This window comes from Notamacropus eugenii, chromosome 2 (genome assembly GCF_028372415.1).
Source record: "Notamacropus eugenii isolate mMacEug1 chromosome 2, mMacEug1.pri_v2, whole genome shotgun sequence".
NCBI classification, from domain to species: Eukaryota; Metazoa; Chordata; class Mammalia; order Diprotodontia; family Macropodidae; genus Notamacropus; species Notamacropus eugenii.
In genome coordinates, this window is record NC_092873.1 from 89283487 (window position 1) to 89305270 (window position 21784).

General features: G+C 46.9%; 3 protein-coding genes across 8 annotated transcripts; 2 read left to right on the forward strand and 1 right to left on the reverse strand.

Moving 5' to 3' along the window:
- Positions 1–545: 545 nt before the first annotated feature.
- Positions 546–10454, reverse strand: VPS52 (VPS52 subunit of GARP complex). 4 transcript variants are annotated; one of them, XM_072641725.1, is made up of 20 exons: positions 10318–10454; positions 9929–10013; positions 9692–9744; positions 9423–9498; positions 9164–9231; positions 6918–7093; positions 6379–6529; positions 6010–6110; positions 5758–5890; positions 5484–5541; positions 5129–5262; positions 4510–4665; positions 3984–4102; positions 2700–2823; positions 2377–2472; positions 2146–2253; positions 1873–1938; positions 1631–1742; positions 1126–1244; positions 546–939 (listed from the first exon to the last, which is right to left on the reverse strand). In XM_072641725.1, exons 1-20 carry the CDS (start codon positions 10381–10383, stop codon positions 793–795), a joined length of 2148 nt encoding a protein of 715 aa, XP_072497826.1. In that variant the 5' UTR covers positions 10384–10454; the 3' UTR covers positions 546–792. The 4 variants fall into 4 exon arrangements, with proteins under 4 accessions (XP_072497826.1, XP_072497827.1, XP_072497824.1 ...); XM_072641726.1 differs by lacking the exon at positions 9692–9744; XM_072641723.1 differs by having other exon boundaries at positions 1873–2253.
- Positions 10455–10599: 145 nt separating this feature from the next.
- Positions 10600–18872, forward strand: RPS18 (ribosomal protein S18). Its single transcript, XM_072641742.1, has 6 exons — positions 10600–10873; positions 11398–11496; positions 17399–17485; positions 17562–17663; positions 17782–17873; positions 18752–18872. Exons 1-6 carry the CDS (start codon positions 10871–10873, stop codon positions 18825–18827), a joined length of 459 nt encoding a protein of 152 aa, XP_072497843.1. The 5' UTR covers positions 10600–10870; the 3' UTR covers positions 18828–18872.
- A 149-nt stretch (positions 18873–19021) lies between these two features.
- Positions 19022–21711, forward strand: B3GALT4 (beta-1,3-galactosyltransferase 4). 3 transcript variants are annotated; one of them, XM_072641741.1, is made up of 2 exons: positions 19022–19184; positions 20085–21711. In XM_072641741.1, the coding sequence occupies exon 2, from the start codon at positions 20118–20120 to the stop codon at positions 21276–21278; it is 1161 nt and encodes a 386-aa protein (XP_072497842.1). In that variant the 5' UTR covers positions 19022–19184; positions 20085–20117; the 3' UTR covers positions 21279–21711. The 3 variants fall into 3 exon arrangements, with proteins under 3 accessions (XP_072497842.1, XP_072497841.1, XP_072497840.1); XM_072641740.1 differs by lacking the exon at positions 19022–19184 and adding an exon at positions 19228–19333; XM_072641739.1 differs by lacking the exon at positions 19022–19184 and adding an exon at positions 19681–19759.
- The last annotated feature ends 73 nt before the right edge of the window (positions 21712–21784 follow it).

A 21784-nucleotide genomic window follows, 5' to 3' on the forward strand; every position in this document is an offset into this window, starting at 1 on the left:
GCTCCGAATCTGTGCATCTTCTCCTCCCTCCTCTAGGTCGCTGCTTCAGAACTACAAGGGAGCTGTCCAGTTCTCCAGCTTAAACTGTCCATTCTTCTCCAGACTAAGCACTCCTCATATGGCCTGATTTTGAGGTCATCTGCCTTTCTCTGCATACTCTACAATTAAACATTCTTCTTAAAATATGGCACCCAGCACTCACCAAACTCCAGGTATGCTATGGCCAAGGCTGAATACAGTAGGACTTAATTATCTCCTAGCCCTGAGGTCCTCTAACCAAAATTCAGTGGTGTTTCCATGCTGCTTCAGAAATGTAGGGAGAAGGCAGAGAAAAGGGGGAAGAGAATGGAGTTGGGGTTAGAAAGTCCCTCAGGGTAAGGCAGGGGTCTTTTGGCTTCACCAGACGGACCTTGACAGAGGAGCCCCTGCCACAAACCCCTGACATAGGGGTTCTGCCACCAAAAATGACCGGAGAGTACACCTATCTATAGCAATTTCTTCATATCCTCCCTTACAACTCAGAATCCAAGAAATAATGACAGAAATTTAAAAACAACTGAGGCACCAAGTTTTATTGGCTAGAAGGACAGAACCAAGAATAGTGTCAGTTTGGAGAGTCTCCAGCATAGGCTGAGAGCCCAAATATACGGGAAAAATAACAGGGTTGGAAATAGAGGCATGTGAGGAGACTGGGGAGTCATTAGTTGGGCAATTTAATCCCTGAAAAATTGGAGGCATCCTAGTAACAGATTGGATCCAGAGACATCTTGGAGAATCCCAAGGATAAACTTATCAGAAGTTGGGCTTGTGCTTCTTAAGTTCAACCATAAGGTGGTGAATATTGATGAGCTCTGCACGGGCTGGGAGGGCTCGGAGCTGGGGCTGGGATAAGACTCGATGGAAGCGGTGATAAAGCTGAATCAGCTGGGTCAGTGCTCCCTGGTCAGAGGTCATAAAGGATTACAAAGGTGGTTAGAGCTTGAGAACTACCAAATGATGCTAGTTGGAATCTGAAGGTGGGCTCAGTGATTGGGGGTCAGGTCACAAAGATGATACTGGGCCTCTGATGACTGATCTCACTAACTTAGGAAGGATCGGGATGAGAGGATGGGAAGAGGGTGTCACCTGGATGATGCTGGTCCCGTTTCGGAAGTTAGTGAAGCTCCTCATGACATCCTGACTTAGTGATTCAACTGAAGATTTCCAAGAGCTGCCAAAGCCACGGATCAGTTGAGTCACCCGGGCTAATATATTAAGGAAACAGGGTTGATAATGTTAGAAGACTGTCTCTTCTCACAGATGAAGTTAGGTCCTCCTAACTCTTCTTCCCTACTTTCACCATATTCAGCTAGCTCAGGGGTGTCAAACTCAAATAGCTACAGGGGCCACTAAGCGGTAAGTAAGGATCTCTGCAGGCCGCATGACTTAGAAAACCAGACATTACATATCCACATACATTTAATACGTCAACACGTGAAAATCAAACAGGAACTACATTTTAATTTGGTTCAGGCTGCACTCAGAAGTGTTGTGGGCTGCATGTTAGACTCCTCTGATCTAGCTTCTCCCCCTTCTCCCAGCTCTTATAATTCTTCCTTTCTCTCAGCCTTTTTCCCTGTGCTGTCCTCACCTTCTTCCCCTCGAAGCTGCTCTGCCTGCCCCCGCTCAATCAGACCTTCAGCCTCCTTCACAAATGCCACCAGGCCTCCAAAAGGTGGGGACAGAAGCTCTTCAATGAATTCCTGGAGGACACACAAGGTTGGGGTTGGAGTTGGGGGGGGGGGTGTACCTCAGAGTGAGCTAGGTTTGGAAGAATATTCCTTCAATTAGTTTACTCAGGGAAAGGACTAGAAGTGAGAGAAAATCAGTGACCTGTGTTCGGGCATTAAGCAGCTGCTGGAAACTCTCAACTTCTTTGCTGTCATCTGCTGCACGTTCCTGTAGGAAGGAAAGAGACAAGGGAGGCAAATTTTGAGATGGACAGGGATTCAAAGTATCTGACGAGCAGAAAAAGGAGGTCCTTTCATTAGAAGGCAATCCTTCCCTGGGTGAGGAATAATTCTTGAGATGGAGCAGTGGGAAGGGAGGGAGGGAGATACTTTTGTAGGTTAGATATTTTTGTAGGTTTTGGGGGAAATCTGTTACCATAAGCACGCCTAGCATCATGTCATAGTTGTTAATCAAAAACACAAGTTGCTCTTTCCGTGAGGAGAACTCAGCTGCCACTCGGAGCACAAAGTTCTCCACCTCCACCTGGGAAAGCAGTCAGGAAGGGAACAATGGAAGAAAGCAAGGTTATTTAAGGCAGGACTTCCCTCCTCACCCCCAACTGTCCCAGTTAAAAGAAAGGCTTATGTCTGGGATGGGCCACCTCACCTGCAGCTGTCCCAATAGCTGCATTGTCCGCTCATTGGGAATTGTCTGGTTGATGCTGACAAGAGCTGAAGAGAACTCTGCATAACGACGGGTGATCTGAGGAAGGAGATGTGAAGGAAAATTCCATGTTACACCAATTTTCCAGAATGATCTGTTTCCTAGACTGTCCAGTCTTCCAGCCTCACCTATTTTAATTTACTATACTGCCCCCAGTGATGAGTCCTTCAGTTCCGCCCAAATTCCCTAGGATGTCACCCCACCCCAATCCCCAAGTCAACCCCACCTCCTTCATAATTCCACAGTGACCCTTGCCCTGCCCTCACATAATGGGGCCGTGTGTCCAGCCCTCCAAGTCGCTGGGGGTCAGTGCTTCGGACACTCTGTACATTCATTTCCAGAATCAGCTCAAACCGAGGCCACAGCAGAGCCAGGACCTGTTCCCAGTACCTGGGGGTCAGCCAGGATCAGAAGTCAGTGGTTAAGGGTACATATTCCAGGCTAGTATAATCCCTTTTGGTTTTCCTTCCAAATAGACTAAAGAGCCAGGGATCTGAGGGAAAGGCACCATCACTACGTCTCTTGTATGCTAAACCTTGCTGTTATCTTTGTCTTTTCTCTTGCCAGCATTTCTCACATCCAACCAATTACCAAGTTCTATCATTCTACTTTAACTTCTAACAGTTCTGTCTCCTCCCCTCCAGTTTTACTGTCACCTTCCTAGTGGATTACTGCAGTGATTCCCCTGATAGATCTCCCATCCATTCACTGGAAATTCTGCAATCTAGCCTTCACACTACTGCCAGAACAAGTTTCCTTATACACACATCTAGTCCTATCACTCCTCTGCACAGAATTCTTTAGCGATTCCCAACTGTCTACCACAGAAAATTTCAGCTCTTCTGCCTGGCATTTGAGGCTTCCACAATCCAGTGCTACCTGACCTCATCAATCTTAGCTCATGTGATTGCCCTTACTCTAGTCAAGCAAAAGTCCTCTACCCTGCACCTAAAACACCCTGTGTCTCTGCACATTAATACTGTTCTCTAACCTTGGAAGGTCCTCCCTTCCCTCTGCCTACTACAGAGGAATATATATTTAGAGCTATAAGGACCTGAGATGTTATCTTGTCCAATTCTTCACTTTACACATAAGGAAACTAAGTACCGGAGAGGAAGCTTGCCCAAGGTCACACAAGCAGGGAAAGAGTCAAACTCAAGACTTCTGTCTACAAACCCAAACCACTTTCCAAGAGTCAAGTCTAACTCACATGTGCCTCTCTGGAGGCACTGATCCAAATAGGTGACACCATCTCTACTCCCCACCATGATTTACTTTACACTTCTCTATGCTCCATGCTACAAATCATTTGTGTTCTATCCCCCTACAAGACTGTAAGCTACATGAAAAGACTGTGTCATATCTAAATTTTAATCTCCTCCAGTGTTTAGCACAGGGACTGGGGAAAGATGGCTAAGGAGTCAAGGAGCTGTTCAGCATGAAAAGTCCCTGTGGATATGAGGATCATCAGTGTCCTGTTCAACGCAGGATTGTTTCCTCTAAGTGACTGAATTAGAGGTCAGTAAAATTAAGGCCAAGATATCAGTGACCTGTCCAGTGCAGGAACATCCCTCTTAGCAGCAATGTTTCGAAATCGGAGAACGATGTGGATACACAGAAAAACAGCAATGGCATCATAGCAATCAGTCAAATAGGATTCCAGATGTTTCTGTAAATTGAGGGTAAAAATCAGTGTGGGCCAACCATGGGGAAAAGAGGGAAAGAGAGAGAGAAAAAATATTTAATTGACACTCCTTCAAATGGGTATACTGTTCTGTCTCTTGTTTCTTTTAGGGAAAGGGCACTGGTAGAGAATATCAAAGAAAGGAATAAATCTTCATCTCTCCCACCTCATTACCATTTCTTCCTGGTTAGGGTCTTAAAGTTCCCTGGTTAGGCAACAAGGAAGGGAAGGGGAGAGAAGACCTATTGGGGGCAAGGCAGGATTCAAGAGGCCAAGATTTGGGGAGCCCTTATTTTAGGGTCTCCCACAATGATGAGAATGTGTCCTATGAGACTGGAACTGTATAGTAAGGGGTATCAGTTTTTAGGTCCCTAAGTTTTGGGGAATCTCACCAGAGTCATGTTGAGAGTACGTCCCATCACAGCATGGAAAAGATCATGGGCTGCAGGACCAGAGACAGCGAAGAAATCACAGATGAAGAGATACTCACGACAGGAATTGTCTAGGAGGGCGTAGTGCTGGCTCCGGAAGAGTGCTTCAAAGGGATACTAGGATCAAGAAAGACATTGAGTGAAATGGAAGAGGTGTGGGAGGCAGGGAGAGAGGACTAGGAGAACTGGTAGCTCTGACACCAATCTCCCCAAAGGCTGGCACAGTCTTTTCTACTTCACCCAGGGTTAGCCTTGAGAAAACAGCATTATCTATTTGGGGAAAAGAAACCCACCATTCCTAAGGCTCATCACCTTCCTCCAATCACAATGCTGTTATAGAAAAACACTTCAATGGACTTAAAGGAAACGTAAATAAGGAATGTCAAAGATGTCTACAACACTGACATCTCCCCTATCCCAATTCTTTGTCATCTAGGAGAGACCCTTATACCTCCTTCATCCCCTCTGCCCCAGGTTCTATCATTCCTGTTATCTCTGCTCCTCCCATTCTCTGCATATCTCTAAAGTAGAAGCCCCTCTCTCCACATATCCCAAATCCCTGCCCTGTTACCCCTCATACCCTCTGCTCTCCACGCTGAGCTGTATGGGGCACCAGGATGGGAGCCTCAAGCTCAGTAGGAGAGATAACAGAGCCACGGGTCCCCAAGGTGAAAATTGTGTTTCTACTTCGGAGAGATGGCTTTGAGAAAAATCGTGATTAGGAAGGAGTAGTCAGGGAAAACAACGGAGCTTGAGCACATTGGGACCCATAGTGCTACAGATTCCAGATGTCTAGACACAGAATTTGTCTAGGAACCCAGGTTCTCCTTTCACCCAAGACCTCAGTGTCTAGCTACCCTCCCCCTAGGAAATAGTGTCAACCCCCCTCCCTTTTTCAGCATGTCTCTGCCAGGACCCCTTAGCCCTCAGGATATCTTTCTTCGCTGTGTCTTCCACACCCATCAGATCATCTTTCTCAGCCACCTCCTCGTACTGGGGGGAAAATATGGAGAAAAAAACTAATAACTATCTCTATGCCTATTTTTCCTCCCCTCCCCAAAACCAAACCAAACAAAACACTATGTCTACTATGTTTATACCCACCTCCCCTGGTTCAGCTAAGATGTATCTTAGCTGGGTCCTCCTTCTCCTACCCCACCTCATCTCGTTTGCCCCCCCCCCCCCCCCCTTAACTCACTTCAGTTTTACCTGAACCTTCATGAGTCTCCCCAGGTAGGAGCGAGAGTAGGACAGATAAACCTTGCCCAGTGTCTCCACGTACTCATCCCTGATCTCTCGTGCTGTTGCTCGCTCATTTCCCAGCAAAAACTGATAGAAAAACCTGCAGTTTCCACGGGAACAATTCCATGGGAAGGCTCAGAAAGAGTACACCCCCCACCTTCTATCCTGGTTCTCCCAAACCCCAATATCCCTCCCCAAGCCCTGACCCCAAAGTGTGACCTGTATTTGAGCAAGGCAGTCTGTGGGATCTGATAGTTGGTCATCGGTTTTCTAAATGAATAAATCTTCTGCAGGACGAACTCTCGGATCTTAGCCACAGCCTGATGGGAAAGGGCCACATACTGTCAGGAAAGGACCCACATCCCCTCTCACAGCTAAGGGTAGGGTCACGGGAATGGGCGTTAGTGGGAAGGGAATAATAGTGACATTAATAAAGGAAACTTCTCAGAGTTTCTGAAGATTTCAGATAGAATTTCCTAGAGAGTGGAGGGTAGAGGGCATTATCTATTTGGGGACTGGGGACATCTTAGGAGGGAATATTCTGGAAATCTCAAGGGCCACTGGGGGCACTACTATCCTCATCCCCACCTTGACCCTAAGCCGATCCAGCACACCCCTGACATCTGCACAAGCTGCTGTCCCACGAGCTTCCTGCTCTCTGACAGCAGCTGCCTTGGCATCGAGTTCTTGCAGCTGTTCCAGGAATCGAGGATCTGTCACCGGTGCCTCCAGGATTGCCCTAGGTATGGGCAAAGGAGATGGCAAATTGTTGTGTGGTAAAAAAGAAACAAGCATCCCCAGAAATCCTCCACAAGAACAATTATCCCTTCATCAAGACTCCTCTCCATCCCCTGTGCTATGAGGACAGTAAGGACTTACATGACTTTAATAACATCTCTGGTAACATCGCTCAAAAAATATCTGACCCCTGACCTCAAGTGATTTGACCAGAGGAAATGCTCATCAACGTTACCAAACTCCTCAGTTTTACTTACTAACCTTTGCCCTGCCCCAAGTTTACCTGACTCCAAGACACTTGATAAGAAAAGGAAGCACTCATTTGCCTAAAACATGTACAACTGGCTCTAATCTGTGACCACAGTGATTCATAATACCAGGTGACTTACGTGACCAGGGCAGAAGGTACAACCAAACCATCCACAAGCTCCCCAAGTCTCCCACGCACAGCCTGACGGTTCCGGAGCCGAACATTCATGGCTCCAGATTGCTCCTGTAGTGTCCGGATCTCAGAGCTAATGGAGCTGAGGTCACTCTGGAAAGCACCCAGCATCTGTTCCATGCGCTAAATGGGAAGGAAATAGAAGGGAGTAAGTGACATTTTATGGAGGGTAACAGAATCATTATAGGAGTTGGAGCAAAGACATTTGGGAAGAGGGTGAAGTATGCCTGCAGAAATGTCAATAAACACCCTAGTACAGGAGGGTAGATCGCCCAGAGGACATGGATTATGAAGATCATAGAAGGGCAGGAAGGCTAAATGCAGTCTCATTCAACTCTAGCATGTGGTCCTATGTGAGACATGAAGGATGGCAGGTCTTGGGATAGTGCTTCTCAATCCCAGGACTACTCTTCCTCTTTACTTCAGCTACATGTGAGGATGGTTGCACCCCTGATCTCACACTCATGTTATACTTCATGACTGAGGACTGAAGCTGCTCCCTAAAGTCACCAGTGATCTATTACTTGCCAAATCTAATGGCATCTTCTCAGTCTTTATCCTATTTGCCTCTCTATCACAATTGCTATTACTTGACATGACCACCCTGTCCTTCTAAACATTCTCTCCCTTCTTGGTTTTTGTGACTCCCTCTTTTCACTCTCCACCTACCTACTTGACTTCTTCTTTACTAGATCATCATTCATGTCATTTCTTTTGTCTGTATACCCCAAGGATTTGTCCTGGGCCCTCTTCTCTCCCAGGTCTGTCTATTAATAACCAAATGCACTCCCATGAGTTCAGTTACCATCTCTATATATTCATCCCTGTCTGGCCTCTCTCCTGAGCACCAGTCCTTCATCACAAACTGTCTACTAGACATATCTAATTGAATATCCTTCAGGCATATGGAACTCAACATATGCAAAACAGAACTCATCTTTTCCTCCAAGCTCACCGCTCTTTCAAACTTTACTTTTATGATCAAAGGTACCTCCCAGTCACCATCATTTCATTGAGCATGACTGCTCATTCTCCCTCACCCTACATATTTAATTGGTTTCCAGATCTTCCAGTTTCTATCTCCCTAGTATCTCTCAGATCAAGCCCTTTCCCCTACTACAGCCGTCACATTAGTTCAAGCCCTCATCTCCTCTTGTCTATACTATTGCCACTGCCTCCTATTTAGTCTCCCTGACTCAACTCAGCTCTCTTCCCCAATACAAACCATTTTCTATATAGCCCCCAAAGTAACTTTCCTAAAGCACAATGAGTGAAAAAGGACTTCCTAAGCACTTATACATGCAAAGCAATGGAGATAAAAAAATAGAAAAGCAAGACAATCCTTACTCCATGTATTCTAATAGAAAGATATAACATATGTAAGAGATTCCAGCTGCAAGTTAGATGAAAAAACCCATAGTCCTTAGGGTATAGGAACAAGGCAACTGGTAAACCACCTAGTAAATTTCTATTTATTTATTTATATTTACATATTTTTGTATGTAAGTATATTTATACAAAATATAAAAAATAAAATGTAGAATAAAAACTTCAAAAATAAATAATAAAATGTATGATAAATGTATTTTTTAAGCTATATTTGTTTATTTAATAGGCTCCAATGGCTCCATCCCTATTACCTCCAAGAACAAATGTAAACTTCTCTATCTAGCATTTAAAACTCTTTGCAACCTGGTCCCTTCTTACCTTTCCAGCCTTAGTATATAATACTCCCCTCCACGAATTCCAGGTTCCAAGCATACTAGTCTGATTGCTAGTCTTCACACAAGACATCCGATCTCCCAACTGTGTGTCGTCTCTTCCTCCATACCTGGAATGCCTACCCTCCTCACTTCTGGTTTCCTTCAAAACTCAGTTCAAGTGCTACTTTCTACATGAAGCCTTTTCTGATCCCTCCAGTTACTAGTGCAAACCTCCCTAAAGTAACTTATGTTCTGTATGTAAATGCTGTATCTATCCCTGTCCTCTCACTAAGTGTAAGCTCCTTGAAGGCAGGGACTAATCCATGTTTGTCTTTGTATTAAAGAGTTTAGCAGAGTTCTTAGCATATTATAGGCACTAAATCCTGGTTCATTCGTTGTGTCATGGACCTTAGAAATGGTTATCAGTGTTTCTCTGCCAATTGAGATTGCATAGAATATTGGGAATCACATGAAAAATTGGTTTACTAACCTCAAGGACAGCATCACAGGCTGTGATCTGGTTATGTAGTGATGCAATGTTCTCACTTTCTTGGATATCTGAGCCATGGGCAGTTAAGAGAATTCACAGAAAGGACAGAGACCCCCAAATCTTTGAAGAACCCTCACATGCCAACCACCCACCTTCTCATGTGTCACATCTGGGATGAGAGGAGACAATTCTGGCCATACCTTCCACCTCACCCCTCAAGTCAGTGACAGAAACTCCCATCTTTTTCCCATGAGGATACAATCTCGGATAGATTTCTGTTCTATCTGCTGTAGCTCCAGTTCCACCTGCTTTGAATAATGACGGAGATCCACACCCTGGGAGAACCAGAAATAAGACAATTTTAGTGGAAAGAAATCACTGAGCTTAATGCTCTGCAGGGTGTAGGCAGGGATTACGATGAGAGAAAAATATCAGGGGATTTCGGTATGGAAGTCTTTGGGAAACATTACTGAGTGTGAAATGGAAAAACAGAGGACAAGGGACAGAGGATGTTGTAGGGAGTCTCACCGTTTTAAGAGCCTCCTTTACCAAATCATCTTCTAGATTTGCCTGAATGTGAACTAGACCCAGAGAGAAGTCATGAGGATCCAGGCATACAGTTCTTTCCCTCCCAGGAGCCCTCCCTGCAAGAACTCAGGCATCTGCCCCGCCGCAACTTCCAGCCCGTCCTCACTTTGGAAACTCAAAATCCAGGGTCGGTCCCGGTCCGCCCGCCCCGGTTCCTAGCATCTAATCATCCCTCACCATCCACTTCATCCAGGATGAACTCCTCAGACGTGATATCCAGCTCTCCCAGCTGCAGTGGCTCCTGGAGCCCGGGGCCGCTCCCCTGGAGACAGAGCAGTTAGTAGACGAGCTGGGGATGGAACGACGTGGGGGATGGGGGACATCTCCCCCACCAAAGCCCACCCTTTGTGGAAAAAATGCCTGTATGCGAGGCTGACGGGTACGACAGCACACGCTTCCCATACTGAGGCGGCGGCGGCGGCCCCGCGCTCGGACCTGGGGCTCCGGGAGGTGAGTGACAGCCCGGGCTCCTCACCTCCCGGGCTCCGCGCAGCCGCACAAGCCCCGCCCCACCCCCACCCCGCACTCCCAGCCTCGCGGGGGGAGCGCAGACGCGGGCCCCTCACCAGGGCATTCTCGTCCTCGTCCATGTCCGAGGCGCCGGCCGGCTGCATCAGCTCCGGGGCTGCCATTCCTGCCGCCGCTGCCCCGCCCCCTCGGCCACTTCCGTCAGGTGGCTGTCGGAACAGGTCGGTCTACGCCGCGGGTGGGGTACACGCAAGAGAGGCGCAGGAATGACGCCGTGGCCCAAAGGCGTGCGCGTGAAAATCATCCCGCCAATCCCCGAGCTCGTTTGCCGGAGTCCTCTCTACTGGAGACCGGCGTGCGCACACTGCCTGCTCGGGACCGTGTCTTCGGCGAGCCTTCGTTTCCAGAACGGACGGGACTTAAAGGAGCACAACGGAAACAACGCCATAAGAATTAGCCTTCGGAACGCCCCCGCCCGGAAGTGACGTCCATGCAAACGAGTCAGATCAGGAAGTGCCTGGCCTTTTCGAAGCCTTCCCTTCTCTCTTTCGCCCTTCCCCCTCCTCCCCGCCTTCGCGGGCCACTATATAAGGCGAATACGTAACTTCCGTTTCCTCTTCCAGAGAAGGCTCTCACGCCGCCGTTGCAGCCATGGTAAGACTGGCTCCCCACCCGGGTCTAGGGATCCGGCGACATCGGGGTCGGGGGTTTGCGGACCGAACCGGGGACCCTCCGAGGGCGACCCGGCCCAGAGGGCTGCGGTTTGCCGGCGAGATTGCTGGGCAGGCCCGCGCGGTTGGGTCAGGGCGCAGGGTCTCCGGCGTGGAACCGGCTCCTGGGTGCTTGGATAGGAGGGACGGAGAATGGCGCTGGGGGAGGCGGGTGTCGCCCGGGCTCCCCTAGCTCTCGGCGGGGCTGGCCCCCTGGCGAAGGCCGGGAGTCTCGCCGCCTTTACCGTGGCTTTTCGCCTTCCTGGGGAGCTTCCAGCGTCATGCCCAGGCATGAGCGTCCCCCTGGGTTCCCTGCGCCTGAGGGTGGGCGACCTGCCCCCGTGTGTGTGTTTAAGGGGCAGAGGGAAGGGTCTGCCACTGTAACTGAACGGGTGACTCGGGGCGCGGGGCGCACCGGGACTGACTGGTGTTCACCGCGTTGTTCCTCCCTGCTGTCTCGATCCCTAGTCTCTTGTAATCCCCGAGAAGTTCCAGCACATTTTGAGAGTGCTCAACACCAACATTGACGGACGGCGGAAAATAGCTTTTGCCATCACAGCCATCAAGGTAAGGGCCAGAGTCACGGACGTGTGGATCGGGAAGGTCGGGCGAGAAAGGGACTGTTGAGAGACATTGAAGAAGAATCTTCTCCAAGGTTGGGGCAAAAGGAGCAGCCTTCCCCATAAACGATAAGGGTGCTACTTGATGAAGTAAGACGTAAGAAACGCAAAAGTGGTTGTTGTACACCGAGTGGTACGTATCGGTGTAAACACTCGTTCTTTTAGGAGTTGGACTTGTGCTTCACCCCTCCTTACTTGCCCTCTTAAAGTCTGTGAATCTGTGTACTTGTAGCATGTGGTACTAGCGCGGTGCTAGGCACGGCAGACTGGTATGGTGTGAGAAGTGCTGGGTTCAGGTGCCCTTATGCTGTGGACAGGTTAGGAAAGTTGTCTTAAGTCTAGGTTTCCGCATCTGTACAATGAAGGGGTTGATGAGTGATATTTGAAGTCGTTTCCAACTCTAACAGTATAGTCTGTGTCAGTTCCAGCCTTCACTAAAGCTTGAGACGCAGTTGGGAAGACAAATAGGAGACGTTTGCTTAGAAAAGTGCAAGAGTGTATAAGTAGCCTAAACTACTGATTATTTTAACCATCTAGCTTGGATTTTTTTCTTCGGGCATTTCGTCATGTGGCCTATTTTACTAGGCTTTTCCCTTCAGGGCTACAGTGATCTTTCTCCTGAAATTCCAAGTATAATTTTTTGTATACACGCTTGTTGAACGTAATTAGTAAGTGATAAGTGTTCCAGCTGTGCTTTTTTTTGTACTCGGCAGAGGCAGGGTTTGAAACTAGACCTTGGGTGAAGGATAAGACAAAAAATAGAAGCAGCAATCATTGTTCTACTAAAAAAGCCCTAAGTTGGGGTGAAACCAGAGAGTCAAGCTTCTTGTTCTCCACATGTCCTAGGCAGAAATCCCATTCTTCCCCAAATCCAAACTTCCCTGTTTCTGTTTAGGAAGGCCTTCAAATTAAGGCAGTATATGAGAAGCAAAAAGTAAACAAGAGGGGGAGGGGTGGTCAATTTTAGACTGGGGCAGGCAGTCAAGAGAATAGGGCTGAGGGAATTGAGGGGGAGGTTAGTAAACATTTATTAAGTTCCTGTTATGTTTCAGGAAGCGCACTAAGTGCTGGGGGTACAAAGAAAGGTAAAAGACAATCTCCATCCACACATAATGGGAAAGACCACCTTCTGGAGAAGTCTACAAACAAGCTATGTCTAGGATAAAGTGGAAATTAGCAACAGAAGGAAGATAGTAGAATTGAGAGGAATGGAAAGATTTCCTGTGGAAGATAGGTATATGACTGGTACTTCAAGGAAGTCAAGAGCCTCAGCCTTTCAAAATCTGGATCCCTCCTTTCACATAATTTAAAGGATAGTGATAACTTGACTACATGTTCCTCAGGTTTGCATTACCTTTTCTGCCTTTATATAGGTTGTTCCTTAACCTTGGACTGTGCTCCCCCAATTATTGTATATTTATGGAGAACATCTTGCAGTAGATGCACACTTCAGGATGGCACCTGGTCTCCTTCCTCTTTCCCAGCTAGTCAGATAAATAGTAGACACTTGATGTTGACTAAACTGAACATGTTGGGGCTGGAAAAGGTTTTTCAGAGGTTCAAATCTAGTGTGGGCAGGGACCTTAGGTCAGTTAGTCCAAGAGTTCTTAGTGATGGAGGGGGTGTTATTTTCACTAACCTCTTAACAGTAGTTTTAACATTTCCTTCCGTTGTAAAATTAGGCAACAAACCATGGTATTTATAGATAACTCAGTATGTCATTTTGGCTTATCCACTACTTTGAAATTACTGTAGTTGTACTATTTTAATTAACTTCTAATATGTAGTTTCCTTTATGAATTTGTTTTATGCATATTTAAAGATATTCTGACAGGAGGTTTATAGGTTTTACCACACTGCCAAAAGTGAAAGGGAGTGTCCATGACACAAAAAAGATTAAGACACTGAACTAGTCTAGTCTGAACCCCTTATTTTACAAATAAGGAAAATGTGACTCAGAGAAGTTGTGACTTGCCATGGTCAGATAAATAGTCATGCATCAGAAGTAGAAGTAGATTTTAAATTCATTTCCTGAGACTCTGGAGCCAGGACGTTCTCACTGTACCAAAATGGGAAGAGGGCTTGCCAAAGCAGTTTTCTTCAAGTTTTTTTAACTGTCATAGAAAAGAAATCAGAACTAAAAGTAATAAATGCTTTTAGGTTTGATATAAGAAAAAAACTACATATTAGAACTAGCCAAAAGCATAATGGGCTGACTGGAGGTGTTAAGATGGAAGACCTTTGGATTAGATGTGATAAAGAGAAATCACAAGGGACTTACTAAAGCTGAACTGTTTATATTCCTACATGGAAAGATAATATTTGTAACTCTTGAAACTTTTCTCAGTATCTTGGTAGTTGGAGGGACTATATACACACAGAGCACAGGGTGAGTTGAATAGGAAGGGATCATATCTAAAAAAAAAAACTAAGGGATGAGAGAGGAATAGATTGGGAGGAGAAAGGGAGAAATGGAATGGGGCAAATTATCTCTCATAGAAGAGGCAAGAAAAAGGATTGGATGTGAATAGTGGGAGTCTGGAGACGTGACTTAGGTATGAGCTTTTTTACAAAACAGCTTTGGACCATGAGGGCATAGTGTGTTCTATAGCAGTTAGTTGTTTTTCAATTGTGTCTGACTCCTCCATGACCCCTTTCGGGGTTTTCTTGGCCAGGATGCTGGAATTGTTTGCCATTTCCTTTCCAGCTCATTTTACAGTTGATGAGACAGACAAATAAGGTTACCTGACTTAACCAGCTAGTGTAAGTGGGTTTGAATTCAAGTCTTCCTGACTCCAGATCCTACTTCTGCCACCTAGCTACTCATTTATAGCAGTAGTGTCAACTCCAGAAAGAAACAAGGATCTACTAAAACATACAGAATGTTCCCTGGGGACCACATAATGAATTAGAAAAACATTTTCCAACTACATTTTCATTTGGGGCATTCTGGCTGCAGGGAGATGGTGTTAAAGGCCTAGTATGTGACACCTCTGCTTTACAGTATATAGACATTTCACATTAAAATGAGATTGGAGGAGTTACATATGAAAAACAGCAATTATAGGTAGTGTTTAGGGTTTATACAAGTTTGATTGGGGGAAGGTACAGTCTGCAACTAAGCCAGTAAACTGGAATGGGTAGAGAAAAAAACCATTCAAGTGGTGAGGATTCAGAAATTGGATATCCTGAGTTTGCTGTTGAAGGAGATCAGTGTATTTTGCCTTGGGAAGATGACTGAGAGGAAATAAGGGTCATAGCTTTAAAGTACTTGAAAGGCTATAAAAATGGGGTAACTAAGTGTCACTCACAATGGATAGAGTGCTGAGCTTGCAGTTAGGAAGATTCATTTTCATGGGTTCAAACCTAGCCTTAGACACTTAACTCTGTGACCCTGGGCAAGTCACTTAACCCTGTTTGCCTCAGTTCCACATCTGTAAAATGAGCTGGGGAAGGAAATGGTGAAACCCCAAATAGGATCACAAAGAGTTGAACAAAACTAATATAGGAAGGAAAGCCTCGTAAATTCCCTAGGCCTCCTCTGTAATTTGAGGGGATTGGATTAGGTAGCCTCTGAGGTCCCAAATTCTAGATCTGTGTTTTTAGGAGGGAACTATGTTATCACTTAATCTAAGAAAGAATTTGACAACAATTAGAAGTAGAGATTGGATGTGCATCTGTTGAGATTGAGTCTACATGATGTTTGAGACCTTTTTTTAACATGATTCAGTGACTTAATGGTACAAGTTGCTTATTAGCATCAGGTATTTCATTCATCCTCTTTCCAAGTAATAATTTTTATGCCTAGGGTTGTAATGGTGGGGTTTTTAATTCTTCCACTCACCAGTTTACCCCTTGCATTTCTGCCTCAGGCATCCCTACTTTAGTCTCTTTCCCATTCTCTATCTAGAAATTATTGCAACAGCTTTGTTTGTCTCCTTCTAATGTAGGATTTGTTACCAGAATAAATTTAAGAAAATCTTGTTACTGGCTCCAAGTTTCCTGTCCTTAAATTGAAATTGTTCAGTCTTTCATAATTTTCCCTAAACTACCACCAAAGAGCAGGATTCATTTAACAGAGAGACTAAAATGAACTGGTTGAGGCAGGAAGCAGAGTCCTGCTGAAACTAAATGACCTATTTGATTCCAGCTGATGGAAAGCAGTGAAAACCCAGAATGGAGCCATTATGTCAACCCTGACCTCAGAACGGGCAGTGTGGACAGCTGCCTTATTGATAGTGCCTGGAACTCTTGCGTTAGTGGAATAAGCATCATCTTTACTATTCTTTCTGCCACTCACAGAACCCAATATGTCCAAAACAGCATTTATCTTTGGCCCAAAATCCTCTGCTTTCAAAGTGCCCTACTACTGCTGAGGGTAACACTGCCCTTCCAGTTACTTAGGCTTGCAACCTCAGCGTCATCCTCAGTCTTCACGTTTCCTCTATATAACAGTCATTTCAGTATTCACGGTCTCTTGTAGATAATGCTATTCCTTCCACATATCTGCCTATCCTGATGCAGGGTCATCACTACACTCTGCAGTTCGTGGCCTTCTATTTGGTCTCCCTACTTCAAGCCTGCACCCATTGCAAACTTAGTGGTTTTTCTGAAAGCACAGGTCTGATCATGTTTCTCACTTTACTCAGTAAAGTCTTATTTGGCATTCAGAGCTCTTCCCATTCTGACTCATTCTTTAAAACAGATCAGATCTTAACTTATGTCTTTTTCCTGTTTGAATCCCAGCGTCCCACCTCTTTCTCCCATCCCTTGCCATACACTGCTAGTACCTTCCCTACCCTCCATTACACTGCACATAACTTGTACAGTTAGTTGTATGTTGCTGTTAGATTGTGAGCACCTTGTGCCTCAGAATTCCTACTAAAGGCCTGTTGATGCGTTGATCTCTTTCCTCCGTACTTGGAGTTATGCAAGGCGCTTTACAAATATCCTCTCATTTAATCTTCACAGCAGCCCTAGGAGGTGGTTGCTATTATTCTCATTTTACAGATGAGGAAACTGAAAACAAATAGTAAAGTGTCTGAGGTCAAATTTGAATTCAGGTCTTCCTGACTCCAAGTCTGTTGCTCTACCTACTGTAATACCTAACTGCCATAAGATACAAGGTACCATTTCTTACTTGTCAAGGCTAATGTAGCTAATGATTGGTAAAGGTAGAATATGTGTTTACAGTGTTAGGTGAGAGCAACATTGGTATTAGCAGCAATAAACAGACTTAAAGTAACATTAGAGGTAGAAGAAACTTGGGGGACAAGAATTTTAAAAAGCATCAGCATTTTATAACATTGGGTATCAGCTGTATTCTTGGAGGACCAAGTAGCTCCTCCCACAGTAAGATGATAGATATATTGAACAAAAACAAGTGGTTTTGATTGCTTAACACATTGGGTTAAGAAATTCGAGTGCTTGGACTGCAGGCTTAAAGTATGAATCCTAACAGGTATAGCAGCCCAAAAAGCTAACGCAATCCCAGGCTACATTAAATAAGAAATGTATAATATCTCATATTGGGGTTGGGGAGATGTGTTCTGCCCTAGTCAGACAAAATTGGAAGAGTGTAGATAAAATGGTAGGACCTATAGAGGGAGTTAGATCAAGTTAGGCTAGTAAAGGCTTTGGAGGGGAAAACCACATTTGTGGTTTCATAGTATTGCTAAATTATGACAAGGACCTGAACGTCTTAATGCCCAAGGACTGACATAAGAACTGTACATAGTAAACTGTATTGCCTAGATGGAAATCCCAGAAGTCAGTATTCCCAGGTCAAATAACTGTTGCTGTATAAGGCTGCTTCTCATAGCTGTGTGATTTTGCTTATTTTCCTCCAGGGTGTGGGTCGAAGATATGCTCATGTAGTACTGAGGAAAGCAGACATTGACCTCACCAAGAGGGCTGGTGAGCTCACTGAAGATGAGGTAAGAAGTTATTGGAGGTGGGTGGGGGGAGCATCTATTTTAGAAAGGGCTTGTGCTATATACGTTCCTGTTACAGGTAGAGCGTGTTATCACCATCATGCAGAATCCCCGGCAATACAAGATTCCAGACTGGTTCCTTAACAGGCAGAAGGATGTAAAGGATGGAAAATATAGCCAGGTAGGTAGGGGAGGCAGGGCAGGGATGTTATAGAACAGGGGGCAGGTTTAGATTACTCTAGCTTTATAAGACAGGTGGGGGGCTAGTAGAGAAATGTATGTGCCATCTATCTGTACAGGTTTTGGCCAACGGTCTGGACAATAAGCTGCGTGAGGATCTGGAGCGACTGAAGAAGATTCGGGCACATCGTGGGCTTCGGCACTTCTGGGGGTGAGTTAGATGGGGATGATAAAGCACTCAGAACTTGTATTAATATCAGCTGTACCATCTGGATACAAGGAACTACAGAAGCACTGAAGACATAAAGGTGAAGGAAACATAGCTCCCTCCACATTGGGTCTGGGAAGATGAAATTATATACAAAAATTGCCTTGTAGGAATGTAATAAGTGTATAACTCCAACAAAGTTGAACACTATGGGTAGGTAGGGCAAGAATAAATGGTAAACAAAGGAGGAAAAGCTAAAGAAGGTGCATACTTGTCTGTCCTCCTCTGCTCCACTTTTTTATTTTGTGGAGTAGGCAAGGAGAGCTGTTTTCAAATAAAGGTGTGACATGGTAGTTTGGTCTGATCTGGTCGTTTTGGATCACTAAATTATTTTTGAGTGGGGAAAATAAAGGCCAAAAAAATCTGTTAAAATATGGGTGATTTTGCTTGGGGGGAGGGTTGAAAAAAACATAGCTGACAGGTAACAAGATCTTGAACTAGGGTAGAAGTTGTGGGTACTGAAAGGAGTGAAATTCATGGGAGGAGGAGGAGGGATTTGGCAACAGGGTAATAAGATAGGGGGTCATTGGGGTTTGAACTCCCTTTGGAAGAAAATATGGCACTGGCGTAGTTACAAAGCTTAGGAGGACACATTTTGGGGAGGGGAGCAATTCCGATTTAGTCATATTGAATTTTACTTGTGCAGGCTGTTGGTGATGTGTGATCTTAGGGTCGGGACTAAGCTGGTGGTTTCCAGGGCGGTGAGTCATTAAATGTCAGGATTATGAAGGCCCAGGGAACTGACCCCTCACCAGTAACTCATCCGATCTTGGCTGCCAGCTCCTTACCGTCCTGATGTTTATGCCTTTTCTTTCCTCTAGTCTCCGGGTTCGAGGCCAGCACACCAAGACTACAGGCCGCAGAGGTCGCACTGTGGGTGTGTCCAAGAAGAAGTAAAGGACTTCACTGGCCTTGTCTCTTAATAAATAGTTTATAACAAAATCGTCCACGTGTCTGTTTCTGTGCCTCCTAAAGCGTGACTGTTCAGTTCAGTTAGTTGTACCTCTTCTGTGCAAGATGCATTCCAAGTTGTGGCGGAGGGAAGCACGTGGGCCCAGAGGCTGGCGCTCCCGCACGCTGCGGACGCCCCTCCCACTTTTTTTTTTTTCATCACGGTCTCAAGCCGGAGCTCTGCCCTATCCAATATAGTTGAAGAAATTTAATGAAATTTAAGGAATTAAATTACCTTGTTAATTGGTTGGGGCAGCCCACGTCCCCAACCAATCGGCTGTGAGTCTGCCCTGGGTGGACAAGGTGAGCCACTTCCCCTCCAGCCCTGGCCCCGTTGACCTCCCCCTTCAGGAAGTGTACTGAGGGCGCCCTCCGGCCGCTAGTAAACGGGAGCGGCCTTTGGCCCCTCCGGACCCGGTATTCCGGCCACGTGGCGGAGAAAGGGCCGGGAGGTGAGGCCAGGGGCAAGCGGCCCCCGAGGGGGGAGGGGGTGAGCGGCCGCTGCGCCCCCGCTGTGTGAGGACCTCGGCGCAGGCCCGGCCGGCAGACCGACCCTCGCTACCCTGCGTGGGGGGCCTCCGTGATGGAACGCCATCCCCTCCCCAGTCCCTTGAGAAGCCCAGAGGGAGACAATGGGAAGGGACCACCCAAAGCCAGGCTCGGGGGGAGGGGGAGGGGCCCGAGGCGACGAGCGGCCCCGCGGGCCCGAGGCGGAGGGTGGCTGCAGACTTGAGGCAGCGCTGGGGGTGTGTAGGGGGTGGGAGGGAAGCTAGAAGGAGGGGCCAGGGAGATGACGGTGGAATGAGGCGGGTGCACCGCACTGATAAGCAGCGCAGCCATGGAGCCGAGATTTAGGGCATCAGGGTGCTGCAGACAAGGTAACCCGCTCCTGGGGGCACCCTTGTCCCCAGCTCCTTTGGACCCCTTCCTTCCCCGGCCCTCCCGTCCTGGCGTCTGTCAGCTCTCTCCTCCATCCCCTGCGATCAGCATCCTCAGATCCATCGCCCCACCCCCCACTCCTCGGTCCCCATTCTCTCCGGGAGCAGGAGCTGGGGAGGAGGTTAGGTCTGGGACACGGAGTTGGGGATGAAGGGGGAGCGCTCGGGCCGTCTCCGGAGGGTGGCTTTGTCTTAGAGGGATCCTCGCCTGCGTTCCAACTCTTATCTACTCATCCTCCACCTTCTGCACCATTTCTCTTTTCAGGTCACTACCACATCTGAATCTGTGCCCCTCACCATGTCCTCCTGCCTCCTCCATCCACGCTGCATGCTCCTGGCAGCTTTGGCATTCTTGTGTGTCTGGGTCTTCTTTGGTCCCCCTGAGCTAAGGAAAGAGTTCTCCTTCACTCCCCCACTGCCAGCCCCAGCTGCACCTGTGCCTCCACTCTCCTTGCCCCAGTTTCTGATCCCTAATGTAGAGGTCTGCAGAGGTTCTGGTTCCCAACTTTTCCTTCTGATCCTAGTGAGCACTGCACCTGAGCATCAAAAGCAGAGAGATGCTATTCGAGCCTCTTGGGGGACTCTGCGGGAGGTCCAGGGTCACTTGGTCCGGACACTCTTCATACTGGGGAAACCGAATTATTATCTGAAAAATATTGAAGATGTATTGAAATGGGAAGCCCAGGTCCAGGGGGATATTGTGCAGGCTGCTTTCATGGACTCATATCGAAACCTTACCCTGAAAACCTTAAGTGGGCTGGCATGGGCAGCCAGGTACTGCCCAAACGTCCATTATGTCCTCAAGACTGATGACGATGTCTACATCAATGTCCCTGGGCTTGTGGCTGAACTTGACCGACGAGGAAAGCACATGAAACAGGATCTGCAACAGAGATATCCTAGCAGAGATGGAATCGTTCAAAGGGACAGGAAGGCCAAAACTGGAGAGAAAGAATTAGAGGGTGCCTATAGCACATACCCTCCTGTACCCCACCTGTACCTTGGGCATATCCACCGGAGTGTTTACCCTTCCCGCTTGAAGGGGAGTCGGCATCAGGTATCAGAAGTGCAGTGGCCTTCTGCCCGGGGTCCCTTCCCCCCTTATGGTTCAGGCACTGGCTATGTGTTATCAGCCCCAGTCCTGCGGCTGATTCTGAGGGCAGCCGGTGGTGTACCTCTAATACCAGTAGAGGACGTTTTTGTTGGGGTGATTGCCAAGAGGGTAGGGGTTGCCCCCACCCACAGCTCACGGATAGCAGGTGCTGCTCGATACCCCATTGATCGCTGCTGCTTTGGGAGAATCTTACTAAGTTCTCACCACATGCAGCCCTGGGAAATAAAGAGTGCCTGGGAACTTGTGAGGGGTTCCTCAGGAAATAGGGGCATGCCACTCTGCTCCTGGCTTCAGGAAACTCTGGGAATACTGAGATGCTGGATGCTAAATTGGTGGTATTCTTGATGACACCTGAGTCTTCCGGAGAGAAGAGCTGAAGCTGGAGATGTTTCAAAAGGAGGGGATTAGAAGGGGCTGGGGCCACCGTGGAGTTTGGATACTTGGGATGCAGTTGCCCTAGGACTTTTACACCCCCTCCCCAACAATCCCAGTTTGTCACCAAGCAGCAAAGTCTCCCCCAGGCTCATGGACTCAGTGGCCTGATCTGTAGTCCCATTCCACATTCTTAAGAGCTGGGAAGTATCGAAATGACTCAGATCAGTTATTTGGATGTGGGGGAGGCTAGATGGGCCCCAATCAACAGGGGAGAAAAGAAAAGCCTTCCCCATCCTGGGATGGTCAGAGGGGACAGAGTTGAGACTGTCCTCCAAGTTGCAGTATGTTTGTTCAGGGCCAGGAGGTGATAGCTATTTCTCAGTAAAACCTCCTTGTCTCTCCATCTTTTGTGTATTGTCATATATATGAGACCACAGTAAGCTAATGATGATTTTAGGATGCACTGAGCAGTGTTC